At 39.5% G+C, this 26,871-nt stretch overlaps 1 protein-coding gene across 1 annotated transcript in view; it reads right to left on the bottom strand.

The window, feature by feature from the left end:
• Window positions 1–953: 953 nt before the first annotated feature.
• LOC149311398 (protein eyes shut homolog) overlaps window positions 954–26,871 on the bottom strand; it is a 154,536-nt gene continuing 128,618 nt past the window's right edge. The window contains exons 9-10 of the mRNA XM_089530994.1: window positions 20,917–21,083; window positions 954–1,248 (exon numbers count right to left, since the gene is read on the bottom strand). Coding sequence (XP_089387120.1) covers window positions 954–1,248; window positions 20,917–21,083 — 462 coding nt within the window. The remainder of the gene's footprint in view (window positions 1,249–20,916; window positions 21,084–26,871) is intronic.

The following is a 26,871-nucleotide window of genomic DNA, read 5'->3' as shown; positions in this document are numbered from 1 at the left end:
TGGAAAATTAGTTTTTTAAAAAATCTGCATATTTTGTTCATCACAGAAAGACATTTCTGAAAATACAGGGGAAGAGGGGGGAACAATTACTGCTAATGAAGTAGAAAGTAACAGAATTTTTTGTCATTTTGAAATATGAACATGTCCCTCCAGAGTATAGACTGAGTCTCCCTTATCTGAAATCCTTGGGACCAGAGGTATTTTGGACTTTTTTCTGATTTTGGAATACTTGCATATATATAAAGAAATAAATTGGATATGGGACCCAAGTCCAAACATGAAATTCATGTATGTTTCCTATATACCCTATACACATAGTTTGTAGGTAATTTTATACAATATCTTTTTTTAAAAAAAAATTGTGCATGAAATAAAGTTTGTGTACACTGAACCATCAGAAAGTATAGTTGTTATTATCTCACCCATGAAACAAGTTTTGGTTTTTGGAATAGTTTGTATTTTGGAATTCCAGATAAGGGAAACTCAGCTCGTAGTACTATTAGTTATTTACTTGCATCAGAAATCATAATTGTATGGCAGTACATTTCAGAGAAAGAACACTTTTCAGTCGCAAGTATTTCATGGGGACAGAGTGAAACACATGAACTTAAGCATATGTAACCCACCCCAGATCATGCCTAAAAAAATAAGTATTAATACATATGTTTTTACTTCATGACACAGGATGCAATAAAATCCAGTAATAATGGTTTTATGGATCAAAGATCCTATTCTGAGTGAGGAAAAGGGTCTTGTTGTAGCAATAAGTTTCAGGGTAGTTTATCCTTAAAAGTAGCCACAAGATTCAAATTGAAGTGGAACAAAAAATAATATACGACATTATAGTGAACATTAAAGTTTCATAGGTATTGAAAATCTTACACTAAGGCAAATTAAGAAAAACGCCTAATTAAAAATAATGACAATCTGAGCTTAAGTGAAGAAGAAATGGACTATGAAATGTGCCAAGTAAAAGGTGAACCCTGTAACTTGCCTTTGAAGCCTGCGGCACACTGACATGAGAAGTGGCCAATTAAATCCAAACAGGTGGCCCCATTTTTGCAGGGTGAACTTGAGCATTCATTAGCCTCTACTTCACAGAATGGTCCTTCATAGCCAAGCCTGCAGAGGCAGGTGTAATTATTCAAATTGGGCAGACAAAAGCCATAGTCTGAGCAGCGGTTTTGAATGCAAGGGTCTAAGACGCGTTCACAAAATGTACCAGAATAACCTGGAGGACACAGGCATCTGAAAGACATAAGAAGAGAAATTATCCACAAAGCCATCTAATTTGGAGAGCAGTCATCATAGTGATCATTACTCCTTAATCCACATTCTTCCCCAAAATAATGAAATCTCAGTCACAAATTTGTGACCGCACCGACTCGTATAGTTAACGGGACATCAACATAGTGAAGGAAAGTACTATTTAGCAAATTAAGCACAATTTAGCATGTTATATGAAGTCATTTGGACACCAACCATCAGAATGAAATATCTGTTTCCCTGCAAATAGGTGAAAATGACCTTTCAATGTTGAATAATCCACCTCCTTTGTCACTAAAGCAGACATTTCTCCTATTTTTTCTTCTTTCAGAAACATGGAGACCCTGAGAATGGTCTTCTCTGCTGTGATGTCCAGATTGTGGAATGCCATCCCCTTGAAGGCCACGTTCCCACCAAAATGGTGCTTCATTTCACCATGTCGCTAAAGCCCGAGTCTTCACCCAGGCTTTATGGACTCACAGATTGTATCTTGAATGAACAGGTTGTGCATTTCTGTGCATCTCTTTATCTTGTACAATTGTTTTATATCATTTTATATTGCTTTATCATTTGTACTCCACCCTTAGATTTTTTTGAGTAGGATATTAATACATTACAATAAACATTATTTCTTGGAGGATTATTGTTTCAAAATTATCCTCACTGAATACTAGGGAAATGAGCTGATGCAAGAGGAAGGTAGTGCTTTAGCATTCAGGTAGACATTTAAATTTAAGGGACAACAGAGGTATTTCCTTCAGTCTCTTCCTCATTGCCTTATATTTCCTCATACTTTTTATTTACTGGTTCAATGTACTAGTATGTGCATATAAATATGTTGTATAAATCTCTCATTAATATACCATATAGTAGTGCCTTCTGCTACATCTTGGCATTGCTGAAGTAATCCAGAATCTGCTACATCTTGGCATTGCTGAAGTAATCCATGTCCCCAGGCTGTATGCCTGGGACAGGAATTTACTGGTCTATTTGAATAGAGACCAGTAATCTGATTGGACTTGGTGCATTGCGCCAGGTCGGGGAGACAAATAGCTAAGGCTATTTAAGCCTGCTCTGCCCTCCCTTCTCCCTCTTCCAAGAATTGTTGTCTCGCCCTCCCACCTAGACTTCAGTGTGGCTTTGGTGGTCACTTTATGTAAACATGGTAAGGATGGGTTGTTGTTGTTTTCAGGAAACATACTGACAATATTCCCCCCCCCCCTTTTTCCAAGCGTTTCCACACTGTTGTTCTTGGCATAGGAAATTGGGTCAGGTGTGGACTTAAACAGGCAGTCACTGGTGATTATGGGGGAGATGTAATAATCTGGTGAACACCAATGGCACCCACCTGGGGTGAAGGTTAGGCCTCTTGGACTTTCTTCTTAGGTCTTGAGAGTAAAGAGAGAGGAAAAGAGACCTTCCTTGGGGCTGACCTGGGATATAATCCTCAGTCAAGTCTGGCGAGTTGACTGTGGAAATCTCAGGCTGGCGTTTCATATGCAAGCTGGCTGGGGAGCAACCCAGTCTTTGGGTTATCCTCAGAGCTCAGGTGTTTCGCCCAGGGGAAGCTGAGGAGGTGGCCTGAGGGATAGACCACCTGCCACAGCTGCTCCCACATCAGGTTGCTCCCCATTAGTTTGTAAGTATTGAAAAACAGTTATAAACAGTTAATTCCTTAAATAAAGCTGCCCTATTTCAACCCACATTTGTGTCTGGTCTTATTATTTCAAGTTAGACAGAAATCCAGAATTTATGCGAAATATAACAAAATATATATTTTGCAGAAAAGAGCACAAATCAATTACTTATAAAACCAGTTATATCCAAGACAATCAGGATGGCAGAGAGTGATAATCAGCCATGAATGTTACTCCAAAATGTTAATGCACATGATTTAAACTGTTATAACCTTCTTTATCAGTGTTTAGCTTGTCTGCATATCAGCTCAGAGGGGCACGGCTGTAACTAATATGTTACGTCACATAATTAATTCATCTTTCAGGGAAGGGCGTTTTCCATCCAGCTTGAAATTGGCCATTGTAAAACCGCTGCTAATAAAGCCCTCCCTAGACCCCCTGATTCATAATAATTATCGGCCTGTCTCGCTGCTGCCTTTTCTGGGGAAGGTGATCGAGAGAGCGGTTGCCATTCAGCTTCAATCAATCTTGGATGATACTGATTTTCTAGACCCATTTCAAACTGGCTTCCGGGCGGGCTATGGAGTTGAGACTGCCATGGTCGCCTTGGTCGATGATCTCCATCTGGGCATGGACAGGGGTAGCGTGTCCCTGTTAGTGCTCTTAGACATCTCAGCGGCTTTCGATACCATTGACCATACTATCCTTCTGGAACGCCTGAAGGAGTTGGGAATTGGAGGCACTGAGCTCCAGTGGTTCCGTTCCTACCTCTCGGGTAGATTCCAGATGGTGCTGGGGGACGTGTGCTCCGATAAGAGGGCCCTTACATCTAGCATCCCTCAAGGAGCCATTTTGTCCCCCATGCTATTTAACATTTACATGAAACCGCTGGGAGAGATCTTCCGGAGACATGGGGCGCGGTGTTATCAGTACGCTGATGACACCCAAATATGTTTCTCTGTGTCTCCGACTGATGCAGTGACCAGGAATGGCATCTCTCCTCTAGATGCCTGTCTGGAGTCAGTAATGGGCTGGATGAGGGAAAACAGATTCAGTTTGAATCCAGAGAAAACGGAAGTACTCGTGATAGGTTCCCCAGGCCCGGGGATGGAAATATGTCCACCTGTCCTGAACGGGGTCACGCTCCCCTGAAGGACTCTGTTCGCAGCCTGGGGGTGCTCCTGGACTCGTCACTCCACCTTACATCTCAGGTGGATGCAACTGTCAGGAGCACTTGTTATCAGCTTCGGCTGATACGCCAGCTGCAACCCTACCTGGGCCAGGGGGACCTTGAAACGGTGGTACATGCTCTGGTAACCTCTCGGTTGGATTTCTGTAATGCGCTCTACATGGGGCAACCCTCGTACCAAACCCGGAAGCTTCAACTGGTGCAGAACATGGCAGCCAGGCTGGTCAGTGGATGCCCCAGGAACAGCCATATAACACCTGTTCTACAAGATCTACATTGGCTGCCTATTCGCTTCCGGGCACAATACAAGGTGTTGGTTTTCACCTATAAAGCCCTAAATGGCTTGGGCCCAGAGTACTTGGAGGACCGCCTCTCGCCATATAATCCGCCCTGCACTCTCAGGTCGGCCGGGAAGCAACTGTTAAGAGTTCCAAATATGAAACATTCTGTGTCTGCACAAAGGGCATTTTCCAGCTCGGCCCTGCAGCTCTGGAACTCTCTTCCCGATGAGCTCCGCTCGGCTACCTCCCTTGACATATTCAGGAAGAGGTTAAAAACCTTCCTCTTCAAACAAGCTTTCCCCCAGACAATGTAACATCCGCTCTCCCCCTGATGTATTGATGCACCTGCACTTTCGCTAGCTATTGTTATGGTTTTAATCGGTAGTTTTTTAAGCTGTTTTTAATCTGTTTGATTGTGCCGCTCGCGTCTTTTACATGTGTATGCTGTTTGAGATGTTTTGTGCATTGCCATTCTGTTGTAACCCACTTTGACCTGGAAAGGAAAAGCGGGATACAAATAAACAGTATTATTTATTATTATTAATATGTTTTTAGTCCATTTAAGCTATTTTTTAATATTTGAAATACTTTTATTCCTGCATGGCAGGGGTTTGGACTGGATGACCCTTGTGTATCTTTCAACTCTGTGATTTTATGCTTCTATAATGCTATGATTCTAATTTACTTCTAATGTTTTACCTGAGCCCTGGTGGCACAATGGTTAAATGTTGGTACTGCAGCCACTCACCAACAAACCACAAGGTTGGGAGTTCAATCCCAGCCAGGGACTCAGGGTAGAGTTAGCCTGGCGTTCATCTGAGGTCACTAAAATGATCCATTATATCCATTGGATTTATCTATCTGTTTTCTTGCCATTCAACAACTGACTGAATGGGTCTACTCTAGCTGGAACTAGCCAGCCATGATATGTTTTCAAGTCCCTACCTATTTCAATGATTTTTGATAACACATGTTGTGATATTCTTAATCATGGCTTGAAATTCCCTGGTAGAATTTGTATAAAGACTACAATACTTTTTTGACATTTGGTTTGTACAAAAAGTGTGGGAGGGGAGCATACAAGCATCTGTTGTTAAGAATCAAACTTCTACATTTATTTTTGCTAAAATCTGGACAAAAGTCAAGCTGGTAGGAGAAACGGATGCCTCTGCTTTCCCTAGAGTTACCATAATGATTGGAAATCTTTCAGCTTTATACAGAAGATCCACTTTCCTCCCTTCATTAGCTCTGTTAGGCCCTCAATTTGACAATATTGGTTTGAAAGAAAGAGCTTTGTTTATCCCCTTGATTGTGGAACATTTGCACAGCCAATCTGTTAAATATAGATGGCTGCTTCGTCAAATATGCACTAGCTACTAATTATTTCCTGTATGTAAAACATGATTAGGAGAAAGCATTATAAACAGTAGGTTCTCCATACCACATGTGACTCAAAATTGCTGATATATGCATTCCCTCTTGTAATTAACATTTACTCTGTATAATCTGCTATCTAAAAGTACTGAAACAGTCTTTGTTCAATGGGTTTTGCATCCAAATATACAATAATGCAAACAGTGCTATTTTTAATCACACTGATACAAAATGATGTTTATTTTGCTTTAAGTGACATGCCTCTGATGCTAATGAATTCACTGGAGAAAAATTATCTTGATAATGAAATCTATTCTCTGTGCCTTTCAGCTGTCAACAACCTAGCAGATTCTCCTGAGCTCAACGCCTCCTGAGCTCAAGACCAAATTTATTGTGTTTCACAAGCTAGTCAAATATTTATTTATCTCACTAAGAATGGCAGAAGAGTACGTTTTAGGCTGATACGTATACACTTATCTTCAGAATATTACCCAAAATGTATGTATTTGTGTTTACCTGTTAACATTTTTATATTTGTGTGTTGCCCATCCCACAATCTTTGCACAGAAACCAAAGGCAACCATCAGCAAAGCAGAGTATAATTTAACTTTGTTCAATAACATCTATAGATTTTACGAAGTTTAATGCTTAAGACTCAAAGGCTTATTCCAAATGTACTCAGGTCAGGATGTTGGCATGCTTGTAATGGAAGGAAAGTTAATGAATTGCCACCATAAACACTTGTCTTTGGCCTTGTCTACATGAGCAAAATAAAACATCATTCCATCTTCTTCTTGACAGGGAGCGTGGATGATGCATAGCCCAAACCCCAGTTCTGGTACGAACAATCTGGATGACATCCAGCCAGTTCAGCACTGAGCCTGGGGTATATTCTCCTTATATTTCAGTTAGTCACCTTTTGCTCTGGATCATCCTGGAAGATCCAAAGCCCTTCACTGTGTTGCCAGGTGACTGTTTACAATGTGTCCCAACTATGTCACCCAGCATGGCCACCAAGGCAGCAAGTCACTTTCTCTGAGATCAGAAAAAGGCATCCAGCCATACGATTGATGCTGGGTGCCATGTTCTGACCTTAGAGGAAGTGTGTTGCTATCATGGTGGCTGCGCCAGGCAACACAGCAGAATGCATGTGCAAACCACCACCCTTCATCACAATGGGAATGCCCAGATAATGGGGGAACACCAGGGAAACTCTGGGGCCAGAATATTTCTGGAATATCTAGCCCGTACAGACAAAGCCTTAGTGTACTTGCTGTGACTGTGTCTGTAACACAGAAAATATAATTAAGCATACCTTTTTAGGGGATTATTAAATTCATTATGGGAAAAAATGTGGGAACTGGTATGTCTGTATCATGGACATTACACATTTTTACCTTCAGGGGTTTTTGTACAATAGTGTTGTCAACCACCTTTCCAATGAACGCGGGTTTTACAAGCATCCCCCAAGGGTTCTGTAAAATGTTGTAACTGTTAAGTAAATCACTTCTTACCAGTTCAATATATTTAGTATCAATTGTTTTTATTTTGCTTTTGTAAAGAAGGCAGGAGAGTGGATTGGGGTTCTGCATGTTATCGCAACACGTTCCAAGGGCTTCTCCGAAGGCAAAAAGGATTGTAAATTAAGGGTGTTCACTGTAGAATGAATTGGATTCTCCAGGAGTTCTACTTATTTGTTCATAAATCCATGAGGAATTTTAAGTGTTTGGGGGAAAATGTTTAAACTGCCATAGGCCTGACACCTGAACCCCCAAAGAGGAAATATTATTTTGGTAGTGTACATGATCACTGTAGCTCTCTGTAAGTAGAGGGAGAGGCCCACCAGGCTTTTCCTGAGTGCCTCCCAACTCTTCATATAATGCAAATACATTAGTTTGTCTTTGTCTTAAATAGACATTTAAGACCCACAAACTGTTTTTTTAATTATTATTATTATTTCCTTATGAATATTAAAAGTGCTAGAACTAGTTTGTTGATTTGGATCAACACTGCAGTTTTCAATTCTCCTTGTCAGCACAATTATAGGGACTGTCTTAAAAAGGGCCTGCCATTCAAAATTTTGAATTACACTCAGGGCCTGCTTAGAATCATAGAATTATAGAGTTGGAAGAGACCACAAGGGCCATCCAATCAAACCCCCTTCTATGCAGGAAATCACAATCAAAGCATCCCTGACAGATGGCCATCAAGCCTCTGTTTAAAGACCTCCAAGGAAGGAGACCCCCCCCCAACAAGCTCCAAGGGAGTGTGTTCCACTGTCGAACAGCTCTCACTGTCTGGAAATCCCTCCTAATATTGAGGTGGAATCTCTGTTCCTGGAGCTTGCATCCATTGTTTTGTGTTCTAGTCTCTGGAGCAGCAGAAAACAAGCTTGCTCCATCCTCAATGTGACACTTCTTCAAATACGGTACTTAAATAGGGCTGCCATATCACCCCTTAATCATCTCTTTTCCAGGCTAAAGATACCCAGCTCCCTAAGTCTTTCCTCATAAGGCATGGTTTCCAGACCCTTCACCATTTTAGTCACCCTCCTTTGGACATATGGTTCCAGTTTCTGAACGTCCTTCTTGAATTGTTTTGCCCAGAACTGGACACAATATTCCAGGTGGGGCCTGACCAAAGCAGAATAGAGTGGCACTATTACTTTCCTTGATCTAGACACTATACTTTTCTATTGATGCAGTCTAGAATCTCATTGGCCTTTTTAGCTGCTACATCACACTGTTAACTCATGTTCAACTTGTGATCTACTAGGACTCCTAGATCTCTTTCACACGTAGTCTCTTTAAGCCAGGTATCCCCCATCCTATATCTATGCATTTCATTCCCCCTCCCTAAGTGCAGTACCTTACATTTCTCTGTGTTGAAATTCATTTTGTTAGATTTGGTCCAGCTTTCTAATCTATTAAGGTCATTTTGAATTTTGATCCTGCCCTCTGGGGTATTAGCTACTCCTCCTAATTTGGTGTCATCTGAAAATTTGATGAGCATGCCCTTTATTCTTTCATCCAAGTATCTTGGTGTCTGAAAATCGTCAGGTTCAGAGTCATGGCAATACTGAAAACATGCACATCTGCAAGAACACAAGATGTTGGTGGATATATTCAGGGCACTGCTTTCTCATCGCTGTTGCTGAAAAACAGATTATGAGCAGCAGTAGTGAAAATTTGATTGGATGGGGCATTTCTGGGGTTGGCCATTTTGCTCGTGCATATAGCTGTTTTTTTTGTTTTTGTTTGCAAATGGATTACAGATAATGCAAAATGGAGAGAAATATATGTATTATAATGTAATATAGCATAGTGTAGCATAGTACACATGCATCTGCCTTCTACGCCATCTCCCTTCAACACACAGACTGGTGAGACTGGGTTATACAGAAGCATTAATGAGCTCTATTAAATAAGAAACCTCATTTCCGTTTAACAAACTAGCATAGAGACCTGCTAGTGATTATCTTGATTCTGTGCTATGCTACTTTTCTGTGCTAAATATGCTATTTCCAGCTATTTGAATAGTGTTTTTCTGTAAAATGCTGCTTGGAAGGACATTGAAAAAACTTTAACTGTGTAAAAGTTGTATATCTATAAAGTGATTAGATGCCTGCTCTTCCAGAGGAAATAATCATGTTGGTCTCTAATGAACATGACCTTGCATTAATGTCCTAAATCCTTCTAACAGCAGTACACTAAATACACTATGAAAAGCATTGAGACACAGGTTAATTTGCTATTTAACATTGCTGCAAGGTTAAATTTAAAATGGCTCTCCTAACCTATTTCAGGAACACTATTATTATTATTATTATTTTTACAAAAAGAATAATTGTGTGGAGATTTGGTTTTTTTAAAAAAAAAGATTATTTAGAAGCTATCATATTTATCCACTGTACTTAATGATAAACAGAGAAGTGGTGTAGTGTAATGAAGTGTTTTGGGCTTAGACAGGTGAAAGTTAGATTCAAAAGGCCACTCCGATACAGAATTTAATGGATGCCTTTCTGCCAGATATTATTTCTCAGCCCAATATACTTCAAAGAGTTATTCCAAATACAAAGCCTGGAAGGTGGGTGGAATGCCTCTTTATTAAACATACCCATGCATTCATGCGCATGCACGCAAACACACACACACACACACATATATGCTGAGAGATAGCTGATATCAAATATTGATTTCACATGTTAGGGTAATCTTCATCTGAGACTCTGGAAAGCCTTCCCAGCTGAAAATATCTTATTCTAACATGTTTCCCTGTGAAAAATTTTGAGAATGTATTTTCTCTGGATAGGACAACATTCTTGAGATAATATCAGCATTACTAGATGACATCTGAACATTTAGCAATAGCAATCATCATTAGAGAGTATCCTACAGCTGATATACCGGAGTAATCATTATCTAACACCTAGCAGTGTTGGAAAGTTGGCTTGCAGTAGGTGTCATTAGGGATGGGTCAATCCACAAAACCCATTCTTACTTGACTGCTCTATTCCTGTTTGTCTTGGTTCCACTTTTTAAAAAGGAAAATATATGTTTATCTGTAGGGGTATGTGTAGTTTTGCAAGGTTCACATTCTCAAACCTTGTCTGCACACATTCAGTGTGGATTTCCAATTCGAGACCAGGCTGTCCCATAATCCATATTATGATAAGAGATAACTCACAATAATATATTCTTCCTGGGGAAAATTCATCTCTACCCCCAGGATAGCAGCTAAGTTCAGAGGGACAATAGGGTTACACTATAGCATGTGGCTCACAGTGTCTTTGTCTCTGTTGGGCAAAGTGTTACAACTAATCATAAAATCATCTGGTAATCAAAACTCCACAAAATCAAATCTGATATTTTCATATCCTTAATTTAGAGAAACGCATGCCTTCTTTATATCAATTGATACTTTCTTGTTTTTGTTGTCGTGTGCCTTCAAATCATTTCTGACTTACGGTGACCCTATCACGGGGTTTTCTTGGCAAGTTTCTTCAGAGGGGTTCTAAATTCCCTGCCATAGTATCTCAATTTCTATGTATAGGTGTAAAAGCTGGACAGTGAAGAAAGGTGCTGGGAAGAAAATCAACACAATTGAAGTGTCCTGGAGAAGAGTTCTGTGGATACTATGAACTACTAAAAAACAAATAAATAGGTTCTAAAGCAAATCAGGCCTGAATCCACCTGAATTTAGAGGACAGGCCAGTTTCCTGCTGCCCTGACAGTAGGACCAAGTTTAATGGTTTTAAGTTACAGGAGAGTAGATTTTGATTGAGAATTAGAAGGAATGTTTTGACAGTGAGAGTAATTCAGCAATGGAACAAACTGCTAAAGAGGTGGCAGGGTCTCCTTCTTTGGATGTCTTCAAAAAGAGGCTGGACAACTACCTGCTGGGGATACTTTAGCTGGAGATCCTGCATTGAACAGGGGGTTGGACTCAATAGCCCATGAGCCCTTTTCTTGCTCTATGTTTCTGTAATTTGCTCTAGAAGCCAAAATGACTAAACTGAGGTGTTTGTATTTTGGACATATGAGATAATGTGAATCAGTGGAAATACATTAATGATCAGCAAAGTGGAAGGCAATAGAAAATCAGGAAGATGGTATTATTAGTGAGTTAATTCAATGAAGCCAGAGCCCTGGGTCTGCAAGACTGGAGTGAGGTGACTGGTGACTGGGACTTTGGGAGGACTTTCATTTATAGTATGTCAGCTGGAATTCATGATAATAGCCTAGAGTTAAGCATTTGTTGAGTGGTTCACACTCATTATCCCTACATATTCAATTGTGTAGGGAATGCAGAGTAATTTTAAAAGTTTCCCAATCTTCACTTACTGAGCAGCAGCCACTGAGAGTTGATCAAGATGCAGCAACCTGACATTTCCATCCTTCCTGTGTGTGATTCCTCTTATGTAAGGAGGAGATAGCTTGCAGGGTGTGTCTGCGGAAGCATCAATATGATGTGTCCACATTGCTTTCAATGGCTGCTCCCAATAAATCCAGATTTGGGGAGGGGAAGGGTTTGGGCCAGGAGACACTACTTGTCTATGTAACTAAGGGAGTTACATAACTAAGTAGCTGATCTGGAATCATGGCCTTCATTTCCCAGCCCCCTGATCCACAAATGACTCAGAAAACTTTTGTTTGGGGTCAGGCTGAAAAGAGCTGTGGGTGGGTGAGATTCATATTTAGTCATTAACAACCATAAACATGAATTCCCAGCAGTTACAAGATTTTAAATCCAGAATATAATCTCATAGCTATTAGACAGGCTGCAACCATAGTTTTTCAACCTGATATCTCAGAACAATGACTAGTTCCTTTGTCAGATAAGTCAACCAAGTGTTAGATAAATCAAGACTTAATTGGGAAAAATTGTGTTTGGGCTGCAAAGCTCCAAATACATCTGCTGCCTTTTCTTGTACACTGTCATATTAATTTCCCACCATTCCTGTTTGATTGCCTATCTGCCATTATTACTGAGACATTGAGAGCAACATAGGAGCTGTACATACAGCTGCTGATGTAACTATACCACCATACAGATGTGATGCGAACATACAAATATAAAAATAATTGAAGATGTAGATACTGTTTTTGTGGAATTATGGCTGAAGCCAACTTGCAAGAGATCACTTTCTACCAGTCTGTTTGATAATAGAGCCAGCAGAGGTAGCCAGAAGCAGGAGAGAGTAACAGATCCCAAAAGCCACAGAAGAGCCTCCTCATAATCCTACCACAAACCCAAATATAAATGCAAATCTAGCATCTGGACCATGCTCCAGATAATATTGTTGCCCATTGAATTGCTTTCAGAATGACTAAAGGCTGTTAACATACATAATTTTATACGTCTTTATCCTTCGTTTTAGATAGCAAAAACCTGGAACAAAAATTACGTATCAAAGAAAGAACAGCAAAATAATATGTTTGCTGGCAATTCTGTTGCCCAGAAATTCTACTGCAAGGAGCTTTCAATGGCAGAATATGCAAGGGACTTAGTGGAAGCACTGGGGAGAAGGATAGCACATTCATTACTGCATTGCACGTTTCTTGGCATGCTTCAGTAAATTGGGTCAAAATCACAGCTTGGATTACACAGCTAACATGTTTGGCAGACTGTTGTGTGAACATTTGTGTTAACTGATGTTTATGTGTCAGAAGGCAAGCTGCTTTGTTTTAATATGGATCACCAGAAGGATGTATAAAACAGGGTCCACAATCTGGTAAATACACTGCCTGTACAATAGTTGAAGGATGTCAGTTTCCTTGCCCTAAAGTGCAGCAGTTACTCCTTAGATACTAATTCTTAAAACAGTTCAAACCTGGTCTCTTTAACACACACACACACACACACACGTCAGCTTTCTGGTCAATGTGCTCCTCTGTGTTGCATCATACAAAAGAGAAGGTGATTTTTCCTCGTAGGCCAACAAAACTGGAAGCAAGTCTGACATCTCATCTTCTTACACCTTGTTTTCAGTCATATCTTTTAGATGCTGTCATACAAGAGTTACAATCTCTCCCTAAATGTCTTTCCAATAGGCAGCTATACAGTTATGACTGGGCCCATACTACTATAGTTTCAGGCAAGCTACTAAACATCACAGACCTTCTCCTTTGGCCAGCATGTATTAGCTGGCATCCAGTTAGTGTCATACAAAAGAGGAAGTCCACCTTAAATTTGTGTATTTATTTATTGGTCAATGGTATGCTTTGCCTGCCTCTGCAATGTTCAGAACACAATCCCCCAGGATTTACAATGCAACTGAGATAGCCCCTCTCCCCCATCCGATGGAGAACAGAAAGGACTGGAGGGAGGGGAACATAGCAAAGTGCAGACTTCAGACATCATCCATTGAGACTTCTGGAGGACCCCAGGAGTTCTTGATGGTTTGCATTTGGCTATGGGCATTCTCCCCCCATCACCACACACTCCATCAGCAAGACAGTGAGTCCCAGGTGATAGGGAAGTCAATATAATTTCTTCATGAGGAAGTCTTACATTACACTTGCTGATGAACAGAAAGTTTCTTCTAAAAAGTACTTGGTTATCATGACATTTCCAGTGCCCCAAAGCAGTTAGTAGTTGTTTTAGGGGCTGTACAAACAGCCTGTTCAGGGACAGCTCTATGCTACCTCTGAATGGGTTGGGTTGGGGATGTGGCAGCCGCATGCCATTGTCAACATTCAAATGCTGAAAGTTTCTTTCCACTCACTCTGTTAATATGGCAACTTGTGATCCACTTGGGATAGAATTTTGAATGGTTCTATAGATAAACCCCATCATCCAAAGCTAAGCATTACTATTCCCAAATGGATAGAACAGATACACAAACACCAAAATACTTATTCCATCATTTTCTTTGAACCCCCTCACAACACTTTTTCAGAAAATCAAACAATCTGAACAACTCCATTACCTGTTTCTGCATCAAAAAATAGACCATAATTGTAAGTCAGTGGAAGGCAGTTTTGTTTCTTTGTGAAAGCTTCTGAATTCTGTTTTTCCCCTCAGCAGCAAAAGCCTAAAAGCAATTTGACTGAAACTACCTCATCCTGTTTGTTCCAGACAAAGCGTGGAAAATTTACTTGTTTTAGCTGATGGCTCCTCCAGCCATCAAAGAGTCCTCCAGCCATCAATGCTGGATTCTAGGGATTATTAAACTGCAAAAGTAATGTTTCCAAGTTCCAATTCTGGGATTGAAATTAGCTGAATCTTTTGTATATTCTCCATTCTCTAGCAAGCAGTTTTTCTTGTTCCTATGTGTAGAAGTAGGTTGAGAAAAGCAAATGATCCCAATCTGTTATGCATACTCAACACTCTAAACTTACTCTGGGTGTAAACAATTAACAATGACAGCAGTTTATTTCTTTCCAATAACAACTGTTATTGTTGTTTGCCTTCAAGTCATTTCTGACATATGGCAACCCTAAGGTGAACCTAGCATTGCATTTCCTTGGCAGAATTTGGCCTTGTATTCCCGTGACACTGAGAGGGTGTGACTTGCCCAAGGTCACCCTTTGGTTTTCATGGCTGAGTGGAGATTCAAACCCTGGTTTCCCAGTGTTCAAATTTACTCATTTATTGTAAGTTGAATACAGATAGTTAATCATACTTTAGTTCTATAGAAGTCAGTGGAATCTAAGTGAATTAAAATTAACACATCCTTTGGTTTCGACAGGACTACAGTGTGATTTAACTTTGTCTAGATCCAATGAAATGCAAATGCCTCACCTGATTCTTGGGACAAACTTTGCCCTCATTTTGAGTGTTAATGTTTCATTATGATAGATCACATTTACTTTGCTGCTCTATAACACTATTTTTATCTATCTTTTATCATGCACTCTCACAGATATTGATTTTGAATATTCAGGAAAGAAAACCATGACACAATTTGCCACACACACACACACACACACACACACACACAAACATAAAACAACAGCAGCAGTTCTTCTCCCACGCCCAAACACCAAGCACAAAAAGGCTGATATTCATATCAAAAAGCAGAAAAAATCTGTCCTGAGAGTTTTCGTTTACTGAGCCTGACAACAGAAAATACATTCATTGTTTGAAGCACTGAGAAAGTACTGGTGGGGTCAACATCTTCATCTATAACTTAGACTGATAGTATGGACTTGGGGAACTTTGCCAGTTTTGATTCCTTCTATGTTTTGTTACCGTGGAAGGTTAATAGGGATCAGAACATGAACATATCCAGCTCGACCTTGCTTTGGCATTTAAGGGCTTTTGTGCACGGGTGCCTTACTGCACACATTTATCTCATCTTAATATGATGGCAATGAAACCCTCACCTGTGGAACCTGTACAATAACTGAGCTTGGTGTCACTGCATATAAAAACAACTTGGACTAAAGAAGGGTTAAATGTATAGTACTTTGGTTTATACCACAATGCAGTAACAGAATGTGTATTGGATAATTGCAGCTGGTTCATATATAATACTGGAAGTGGGACATTTCTGCTTTTTCAATGAACAGTAGCAATCTGAGAAATTTGGAGACATACCTACATATTGTCAAAGACTACTGAAAAACAGAGTTGTTCTCATCCAACTGCCAGGAAAAATAATCTGTTATTGGAGCTATACAAGGACTGTGTTAACACAAGGCATGGACCACATGGTCCTCTAAACCCCTGGAAACCAGATATTTTGTCAAAGTTTCACCCCTGGTCAAGCTGTATACACCATTGGGGATTCGGTCCAAAAGGGGTATTTGTAAAGAGCCCATTGTAGATGTGGTGAGCTAATTAATATTCCCCAAATTTGAGCAATCATCCTTACAGGAAGTCCCATTTGACAGTGGCTTTTCTTTTGCACTGACTTTCTTGAGCACTAGGTAAATATGATTTCATTTACCCAGGGAATTTAGAGCTGTTTCTAGGAATGGGCAAGGTTTTTATTGCAGTGAAATTTTGATAACCATCTTCCTAAATCCACAAATTCCTTCATACTCAGAATAGAAAGTGCTTGGAGTCTGTCCGTCCCCCCGAAAACCAATCAACAAACAGTAGTGTCCAGTTTCCAATCCATTTATATCCGGGGCTTTGTGTACAACGTCTTCATATTTTGGATAAATAAAAAAATTAAAATTTGGAGTGAGAAGATTTTGAGATTGGGGTTTTTTTTGGGGGGGGGATGTAAATAAGGATGAGAGCAAAAATAACAGATTTTATTTTATGCTACTTTTAATTTTGTTTCAGGGCCTGGACTTGCCCATTGTATACCTCAATTAATTATATTCACTGATATTCTGCACTGGCAGCTTAGTTACATATGCATTACCAGGTAACATCCCCTGACCTGACCCCTCAATCCATCTTAACAACCAGTAACTAGAGCAGTGAAGGAGGTCTGTTCAGATGGCCATCAGGATACAAACATTTCCAACCCGCTCCCATCAGTGGGTGAGTGATGGCATCATGATCGCTCTCACTGTTCCTCCATGCAGCCCCACTCACTGGGGCTATAAAATCACTGGTGAGAGGGTTTACAAACATCATCCTACTTATTTCCTGATCACCAACTGAACAGATTTACTTTGCTTGATCTGACTGCTGGCTGATCTGTTAATATGGACTGGATGGGTGGCGGGATTTACATAGTTTTACAGTGAGATTATGTAGTTTTATTGAACACAGAGCAGTTATGGACCTGTAACTATAGGTTAAAAATCTATCACTGCACTACTGAATGTTAGCCAGATGATCTGGGATGGAAGACTGGAACATAAAATGCAACAAGTAAATAAATTACTGTTCAAATGGTTGGCTTCTAAGATAAACAGAGAGAGTGTAGTAAAGCCCTACTGCCATACAACCCATTCCAATGCTACTGGTGCTGACAGAAAAGTTCCAGGACTGACCCTTGCCACTTTTACTCCTGGATATGAGAGGTTAGAGACACTTTTATCAATGGTAGTTGTTTTGACTACTCTGTCCAGATTCAGCAAAGTCAGAGGGTTATAGAGCAATGCTACTCAAACAGATGGTCTGTAAATCAATGCTGGTTGGCAAGCTATTGCTTGCTGATTCACGGTTTCCATAACAGAAAGAAATATTTCTATTAAATCTGCAAAAATATGGCATCAGTTAGCTTATGAAGCACTGTTTTAGAGGACACATGTGCTACCCAGTATTGGCATCCTTGGTATTCTGAGGCTAAGCAGGGCTACAGTTGAGGCAGTGCCATGAACAATGTTTGAAATAGGACCTGAACATTTCGTTTGGAGTTACCTGTTCAAATAATTCAGTTTTAGACATTCCACTAACCAAAAATCAGTTCCTACAGGGAATATAGTAAATAGTGTTTCTTATCAGTACTGAATATATAAGATGGCTTTTTATCTGTTTGGCTTATCATTGTCTATACAGTCTACACAGACTGGCAGTAGCTCTGCAAAGTTTCAGGCAGAAGGATTTCTCAGTCAGTCTTGGGGATTGTGGGGACTGAATCTGCAATACTCTGCTTGTAACCTGAATCTGTAACCTTCTGCACGTGACCTGCATGACCACTGAGCTATGAACTCTCAGGAACAAAGAATTCAGTGTTGTCTTCTGAAGACTTCCTAGGCCTATCTACAGGTTGTCTCAGAACAAGGACAGCTACTTCACCATCACTGTGGGCTGAGCAAATCTCCATTAAACCTGATAACTTTTGATCCCCCCCTCCAAAAAATGACCATGTCTTTGGGTTTGTTCAGATTGTCATATGCAGCATGAAAGGATATATTTGTGAAGTAAGCACTTGCTTCCAAATAGACTATGTGAACAGCCATTGTCACTTTCTGAAGAGTGAACCAAATGTAATTAGTTTCTAATCTACCTAGCTGTCAAAGGCTTTGATACACAATAGACCAAGAATCTGTCCTATATGGCACCCCAGTGGATTGAATGGGAGTCATTCAAGATTTGTGTGGTATTACCAGCTAATTATTTCTGAAGTCATCTTGCCTCTCAAAGCAGTTTAGCATACCTGAAGGAATTATAGCTCAGAGGCATGCTACTTCATATTTTTTATTTTCTGCTAGCATCTGATGGAGCACAATGTCACAAATATTTCAGATTAGTACAAAGAATTTGCCTCCCACATCTATCTGATTTCCTCCCTTGTTAGCTGGGGATGGTGACATTGGCTCTTTGTTACAAATTAAGCATTTTATCTGGTTATTTATTTATTTATAGAATACCTCACTCTGCTTTCAATTAAAGGTTCTTAAAGTGTCTAAGAATAGCTAAAAATTTAAACAATGCCAGGGTCAAAGTATAATTAAAATGAAACATAATACCAATAAAAGCAATTTAGCAGATGTACCAAACAAAGGATAGAGTGAAGCGTATGAACCATAGAAGACTTCTGAAGAGAGATCTTTAGTACCGATTTAAAACTGCCAAATTCTGGGTCTAATGTTTCCTTCCACAGCCTCGGAAATATCACAGTGAGTGATCTTATGCTGTGAAATGACCAACAGTGGAAAACTTATTGGAACTTTGTGGTGTTTTAGGACATCGGAAGCCTAGATTATAGTCTTCATTGAGCTATGAAACATGCTCAGTGTTTCACATTGTCACACTCTCTTTGTCTGACCTACCTCACAGTGTTGTTGTGAGCATAAATTGGGGATGATGAGAACTCTATACCTATACACTGCTTTGGGTTTACTGGAGGAAGGGCAGTACAGAATTTCAATAAAGGAATAAATAAATTAGCTCAGTCATAACTGTCATGTAGTTGTATCACTTTTTAAAAGTAAGTTCTGCCTCAGAGTTCTTTGAGAGTATCAACAAATATGTGGATAAAGTGAAACAGTAAATGCTGGCCAAGATCCTGCATGAGGAGATGGAGCATAAAACTCTTTCCAGATGGAATTCTCCTCTCTTACAGGACTCCCCTGATTCCTGGGAGGTGGAGAGGATACTTGCATTTGTTAGCTAGTGGTGATAAGAGGTGATTAGATTAGCGAGCAGAGATTTGTCTATCTATCTTCCTATAGCCCAGGGTGGGCAACTGCAAAGGTGGCAGGGACATCCTCCAGTGGGTTGCACCATCATGTTTTGGTGTGCTGGAAGTGGGATCAACTTTTTTATTGTTGCAGAGTGTTGAGTGGGCTTGGGGGATGGTTGGAGAAATAAGTCATTGCATTTGTCTCAGGTTGTGGGTCATTTTGACTGGTTTTCAGGTGAAAAAAATATTAACCTAAAATCATCACAAGATTTAAAAATCTTTAGGGGAGGGGTCTGGGTTATATTGGGGGTCTGGAGTTTTTGAGGGCTTCAAGGGCCATATTTTGGGGTTCCAAGGGCTGCATGCATTCCATGGGTCACATTGTGCCCACCTCTGCTATAGCTGGACACAAAATCCCAAAGGTATCCTACGGAAAATTCCAAAGGTCCTCCAGAGGCCCCAAATAATGTTGTTGCTGTTGTTGTGGTGCAGCATGCTATATCCAGATGTTTCTCTGTCCCATGCCTCTCTTTTTCCACCCACTAAATGGTCATGCTGGGGATCCCATAGGGAACAGGTGTTTTTGAGGATACAGGTCATAGTTTGAGAGAACTAGTGAATTTCCCCCTCCACAATGAGCAGAAAAAAGACATACACTGGTATTATACTGAAGGTGCCAATCACTGCATTATTTGAATGTTCAAAGTCATTTTCACAAGGTATCTCACCAAAGATTCCTGAGTAAATTGAGCAGTCATGTGAAAATAAGAAAGCTCTTGCAGGTAGATAGCTGCTTAACAAACAGGAAATAGAAAATATAAATAAATGGAAGGTTCCTGTGTTGAAAGATGTTAAAAATGTGGTCCACAAGTGTGGGGCCAGTCCTTTCAAAGTTTGTCACAAATGTGCTGGAATAAGAGGTGATCAGTGAGGTTGTCAAGCTTGCTTATTATACTAAATTATTCAGAGTGATTAAAATTAATTTGTTTCCTGAAGTTCCTAAAAGATCAAATTGGATGAAATGGGAACCAAAAATGTTATGTGATTTGATGTAAATAAGTGTAAACTATCACACAGTAAGGGGAATTACTCACTTCATAGGATAAGAAGGTAGCAGGTATAATCTGTTTTCTCTCTTATACATCCAGATGTATGACAGGACCATCAGTTGCATATAGTCCTCATCTCTACTCTAGACTATTCTATTTCTGTAAGAAGAAGTCAGATCAATATAGATTACCGGAAATCTAGAATGCTTTCAAGAATTTAGATGAAAACTACTAGCATGTTTCTATGAGTCACTTATTCATACATGGTCTTTTAATGTATATTTATAAGAAAAACTCCTCTTCCTTTCCTTTTCCTGAAGTTTATTGTATTTATTTTGCAGAAGACAATATAGTCATTAGAGATTGCATCCCAGTTGCTTTACTTTCCTCTTGAGTCACTGTATTTTTGAAAAGTCTCTCTGTGAAATACGACTTAGGTAATCAATCTGTTTACTTTAAATAGCCATGTTTATTGCAAGTTACTGCCCATAACATTTTAGAATGTGAAGGGGATAAATGTAATAGCAATGACATTTTAATTGCAGCTGAAAGCAGTAGGAGGGAAACAGTATTTCAATCATGCCTTGTAATGTCCCGAAGGTTTATGGAGAAAACAGCCATAAGGGAGGCATGTTAGTACCTGTATTCATTGATTCCATCTTCACAAGTGCCTCCATTCTGGCACCAGCTCGCTTCACAGTCATTAATATTTTCCAGACATGTAGGTCCAGTCCATCCAGGAGCACAGACACATTGATAATCTTGTTTGTCTTCATTGCAGTAGCATATTCCTCCATTCTCACACAACTGGAAGTGAAAATTATACACAAAGGTATGAGAAAAGATTTCCATCTCTACCTTATCCTTAGGCTATGCAGATTTATAAAATACTATAAGGTAGAAGAAGAAACATTCCTGGGAGTTTGGTGATTCATTGGTGATCCTATCATAGGAAAATCATTAGTAACTGAAATACACACACACACACACACACACAAAACCACTCCTTGGGATGTGAAAATCTATCAGTTCATTTTTGTTGCATTTCTCATAGTCCCATAAACATTCTCGTCATATCCAAGTTTTAAAAATTTCCCCCCTTACAATATGGAAAGCCATGCATGTTTAGACTTGCACTTCTAATGCACACATTTTCTCTATTTGCTAAGGTGAATCTGTTCAGCTTGTTCAAAAATCTGCCTTTTTAATTGTGCACATTTACAGCATAGAAAAAAAGATCTAATACTCAGCATTCCCTCTTGATGACAAAAAGCAAAACATGTGTGTGCTGCTCTTAATCAGCTTGTGGACTACAAATTGGGTCAATTTGTAAAAAATCACGGTTAATGCAAATTTCTTCCCCCCCTTCTAATCTAATATGTCTATGAGTTAACTAATGATGCTCAGTTACATTTTCAAGTGTATCCCTAAAATTAGACAGGTGAGTATGACTATGACTAGTTACAAATTTGCAACACACTAAATCTCTTGAGCCATGAATATATTTCCATGCAAGTATCAAGAACTGACATTTGAGACATGATGCTGATCCAGAGATTGATAGTCTGGTGAAATGAAGTTATTTCCATGGCAGGATCAAATTAGTTTTCACACTGAACATAAAAGTGTTGACAGTCACTGTTAACAGTTCAGTTTGTTGCAGTAGATGCCTCTCTGTTGATTGAACCCAAAGGTTTGATTAGTTCACTAGTTTCTCACTAACAGTAGACATCAAGATGTCCTTACTGAGCTCTCAGGTTAACCTTTTCTTTGCTATACTTTTTGTGGGTTTTTCAGGCTATGTGGCCATGTTCTAGAAGAGTTTGTTTCTGATGCTTCGCCAGCATCTGTGGTTGGCATCTTCATCTTTTCTTTGCTCTTAGAAGTTGGCACCCATAGGAATGTTGTCTGTGGGTACAATTACAGACAGGACTATCCAAAAGAAATTTATCTCATCACTTTCATTTCAGTGAGTCACTGAATTCCATTCGTATCAGTTCCACAACTTGATTGCTCCCAATATACTGCAGATACTTTTCTGGTATTGATCAGGTTCCCTCACTTCCACCCTGTTGTTGTTCTGATTATTCTAATATATAGGAATTATTTCTATTTTTATTAATGTTTTGCCCAGCATGCCTTGGCCCTGCAGCTGAATAAAGGTCCTGCTCTATTCCAACTACTACTGATGCAGCCTTTAGAGGGTGAGAACAGCAGCCAGCATCTCCTGGATTTAACCACCCCACCCATACCACCATTTCCTTTTCCTTGTGTGCCTTATCTTTTTAGATTGTAATCTTGAGGGCAAAGAACTGTCAAGTTAACAATTGTAAACCACTCATGTAAAGTGCCATGTAGACTGAAGTTGATATGTAAACAGCCGATGATAATAACAACAAAATCTGTGATTTTGTTTTTTAATTAATTGTTATGTACTTTTTTATTCCACCTCTCCCCCCCCCCCCCCAATGAGCTCAGAGTGGTATATGTTGTTCTTTTCCATCTTGCTTTATCCTCATAACAGGCTATTAGCTGAAAGAAGATTACTAGCCCAAAACCATCCTGTGCTACCCCCCCCCCCCTACAAAATACCCAATTGGCCTCACCTGTTAGCCAGCCTCCAGGGACAGAGGCTGCAGCTATAGTGCTTGTGGATGTTCATCGGAAATGTACTCTGCCAAATAAGGCTGATCCACTGAATGTGTTCCCCAGATTCACATCTGAGAAACTAAGGTTGCAATCCTATCTTCACTTACAAGCGCACAAGGCACACTCAACTCAGTAGATCTTGTTAACGACCATTTGGTCTGAGGGTGTAAAGCAATGGTCCCCACACTGTGCCCTTTAAAGGATTCTGGACTTCATTTCCCAGAATCCCAGACTATTGGCCAACATGGCTGAGGATTCTGGGAGCTGATGTCCAACTTCTCTTAAAGGGCACAGTTTGGGAACCGCTGGTGTAAAGGAAGGCCTTCACCACCATGGCACTTATTGGAAGTAATGATCTGTCCAATGAGATTAAGCAGATCAGGTGTTTCCCCTTCCCACTGAAGGTTCAATTGTTTGCCCAGCCATTTTTCTGATTGCTAAACTTTCCAAATTATCTGCTAGTACAGTACAGTACTTTAATAAAGATGTTATAAAGAAATATTGTTTTATTGTTTAGTGGGGTTTTATTATATTATGTTGATTTTCATTATGGTAAACAATTTTGAGATTTTTATTATAAAATCAAAAGAAGTACAAAAATATTCTGATAGAGATAGGTAGGAAACTCAGCAACAACAAATATAAACTAATGCCAGCATAAATATTATTCTCTACAAAAAAAGTCCCAGCAATGTGTAATGTTTCTCAGCTGCATTCTATATGTAAACATAATATCTGTTTTCTCTAATCAATGAGAGGAACACTAAAGAAAGGGGCAAATCAGATGGAGACAATCAGCCATCCTGCTTTGCCCTTCCCGGTATGAATGAAGCAAAACCTATTAAAAATGCTATGGAGAAGTGTAATAACAACAACTCTTGGCAGAAATTTGCAATCTTAATTTGTCTTTGATTAAGTTTTAAATTGACCTTAAAATTGAATCCTTTTGCTATGCCGTTAGTGCTGAAATCTGAAATTATGCATGGACCATTTCTCATAAAAAGCCACTAGTCAGCTTGATCAAAGCTGGCAAAAATTAATCCCTCACTTGTAACTATAGAAGTAGCCTCCCTCTGCCAATTTTTAAAATTATTGTTTCTAGTGAAAGTACACTGTAAAGCAGACTATGGACAATAGGCTATATCAACATCCAGAGAAGTAGGGTGACCAAAGTGTTCATTTACAAAGAAGTCTTCATATATCAATTTTAATTTCCAGCCAACATATGGATAATATTCTGAGAAAAGCTCTTGAGAGGTCCTCTAAGGACAATTGAGTTGCTGATGAGTTTAACTCTGAAATGCAAAGTTCATTGTACATGTAGACAGGAATTTTTCAGCTTCTGCCTTCTCGCAGTCGCTTCTAGGACTCTCTTCTCCTAGCTTAAATTACTCTATGGAACAGAAATACTGGTGGCATGACAGACTGCCATCAGGTGACAGAGGTGTGTGCAGAGGTGTGTTGCATGAACAGACAGGCTTCCTCTGGATCTAAGACCTTGTTGTTGTTGTCTGCCTTCAAGTTGTTTCTGAGTTATGGTGACCCTAAGGCAAACCTATCATGGGGTTTTCTTGCCAAGTTTCTTCAGAGGGGGTTTGCCATTGCCATCTTCTGAGGCTGAGAGAGTGTGAGTTGCCCAAGGTCATCCAGTGGGTTTTTATGCTCAAGCAGGCAATGAAACCCTGATCTCCAGACTCTTAATCCAACACTCAAGACACTACACAACAGCGACTCTCATCTAATCCCTTACTTAGACGCGTTACAGAGCGCCGAAAAGCGGTGCTCTGCCTGTGCCGTCATTAGCTGCACCAAGAAACCCCAGCGGCCAAACTACGAGGCTTCCTGGCACAGATATCTAAATTAGGGTTACAATATCCCAGCCCCTCTAATCCAGACATTTTAGATATTTTGCATATTATTATAATTATGCATAGTATTACTTTGCATTCTAATAATGCAAATTCAGCACATAAAAAGTTGCATGTTTTTCCACCACAATGTTTCATCCTTGGTATTTTTTAAAATAGTAACTATTGTTCTGAGAGGATTAATTAGAGAGTAAAGTGTTGGACTCAGAACAAGTTCAAATGCTTGCTTTGTCATGAGATTTACTATGCAACTGCAGAATTAATACAATATGATGCCATTTTAACTACAATGATTCAATGCTATGGAATCTTGGGACCTGTAGTTTTGTGAGATATTTAGCCTTCTCTGTTAGAGAGGTCTAGTACCACAACAAACTACACATCCCAGGATTCAATAGCATTGAGCCATGGTAGTTAAAACAGTGCCAAACTGCATTAATTCTGCAATGCTGATGCAGAATCCCTGTACACCAACATTCCAGATGGGACCTTAGCAGACCTAGCCATGAAGGTCTGCCAGTTTGTTTTCACACAGAATTACTTCACCTTTGGTAACAACATGTATCTTCAGGTTAATGGTACCACCATGGGCACACGCATGGCACCACAATATGCCAATATCTTCATGGTTGACCTAGAATAACGCTTCCAGACTCCTGCACCCAGAAACCGTTCCTCTACCAGAGGTACATTGATAATATCTTCATAATTTGGTCTCATGGAAAAGAATAACTCAAGACATTCTACCAAAGTTTCAACAATGTCTACCCCACCTTCAGTCTCAGCCTGGAACTATCAACAGAACAAGTTCACTTTCTGGACACCATGGTATAGCTACAAAATGGATATTTAAGCACCACAAACCCATTGACTGCTATACTAACTTACAAACCTCCAGTTTCCATGCTGAATACACCACCAGATCAATAGTCTATAGTCAAGCCCTCCAAGACAATCTCATCTGCTCAGACTCACAAGACAGGGATGCCAAACTCAAGGAATTACAACAAGTATTCCTCAAACTATAGTACCACCACATGAAGTAAAACAAGACAATAAATGAACAAGGGAAGATTGATCTGTTACAGAACTGATTGAAGAGAGAAAACGACAGCACCCCACTAACGGTCAATGCCTCACCTCCCTGGATGGCCAGCCAAGATGGGCAGGGATTGAGAGGGCAAGTGGTCTTTTTTACCTTGCCTACATTACCTCATTCCTCCCTTTTGCATTTCATAGGTTCAAAATAGTTTTAATAGCTTAATTGTTAAATAACATAAATAAAGTGGCCCTATTCAACTCTCTATGAATTTGGTCTTTTTATTCCCCCCCCTCCTTTTTTTACATCAACATTGATTTATTACCTTTACAACAACTTCCAGAAGTGTAATGTATTCCAAAATGTGCCAAATACCATTCAGAGTTATTTTTAGCAATTATTCATTTCATTAAGCAAAAGCTATTAATTTATTGAACCTTGCACTACAGAAAACCAAGAGGCCAATAGATTTCATAAGTACTATTAACTGCTATTTTCATTTACTTCAGAAAACAAAAGTAATTTACCTGATTAAATGCTCAGAATCCTACATATACACACAACTAGCACAAATGTATATTATAATCTGTATAATGATTGTATGAATATATTAAATGTGTCTGAGAGCTTTTAGCAAATATTATGCTAAAATGCTTTAGTAGCTCCCATCAGATTCCTCAGCACATCAGCACTTTCCAGTCTAAATGGCCATAATGGTTATTGCATCATTTCAGAACATTGCCATGTGTGACAGATATTTATCCATTTTTTTAAAAAAAATGAAAAACATTAAAATTTCCACATACACAACAATTTACATTGAATTTTTTTAAGCAGCCAGTACAAAGACTATGGAATATTTAACTGGCAGACATGGCACAGATAACAATAAGAGTATTAGTCATGTAAGGCAATTACCTCTGAAAGTTATTTGTATTAGAATTGCCTGAATCATAGCTGTGATAAAACCCAAACCTTCAAGGTGTTGTTGGATTTAGCTCTTACCATCCTTGACCACTGGCCTTTCTGAATCAGAGTA

The sequence above is a fragment of the Sceloporus occidentalis genome, unplaced genomic scaffold (assembly GCF_023333645.1).
Source record: "Sceloporus occidentalis isolate IW3139 unplaced genomic scaffold, rSceOcc1.0.p SCAF_6, whole genome shotgun sequence".
Classification (NCBI taxonomy): Eukaryota; Metazoa; Chordata; class Lepidosauria; order Squamata; family Phrynosomatidae; genus Sceloporus; species Sceloporus occidentalis.
Note: the sequence above shows the minus strand (reverse complement) of the source record. Positions and strands in the feature narration are given on the sequence as shown.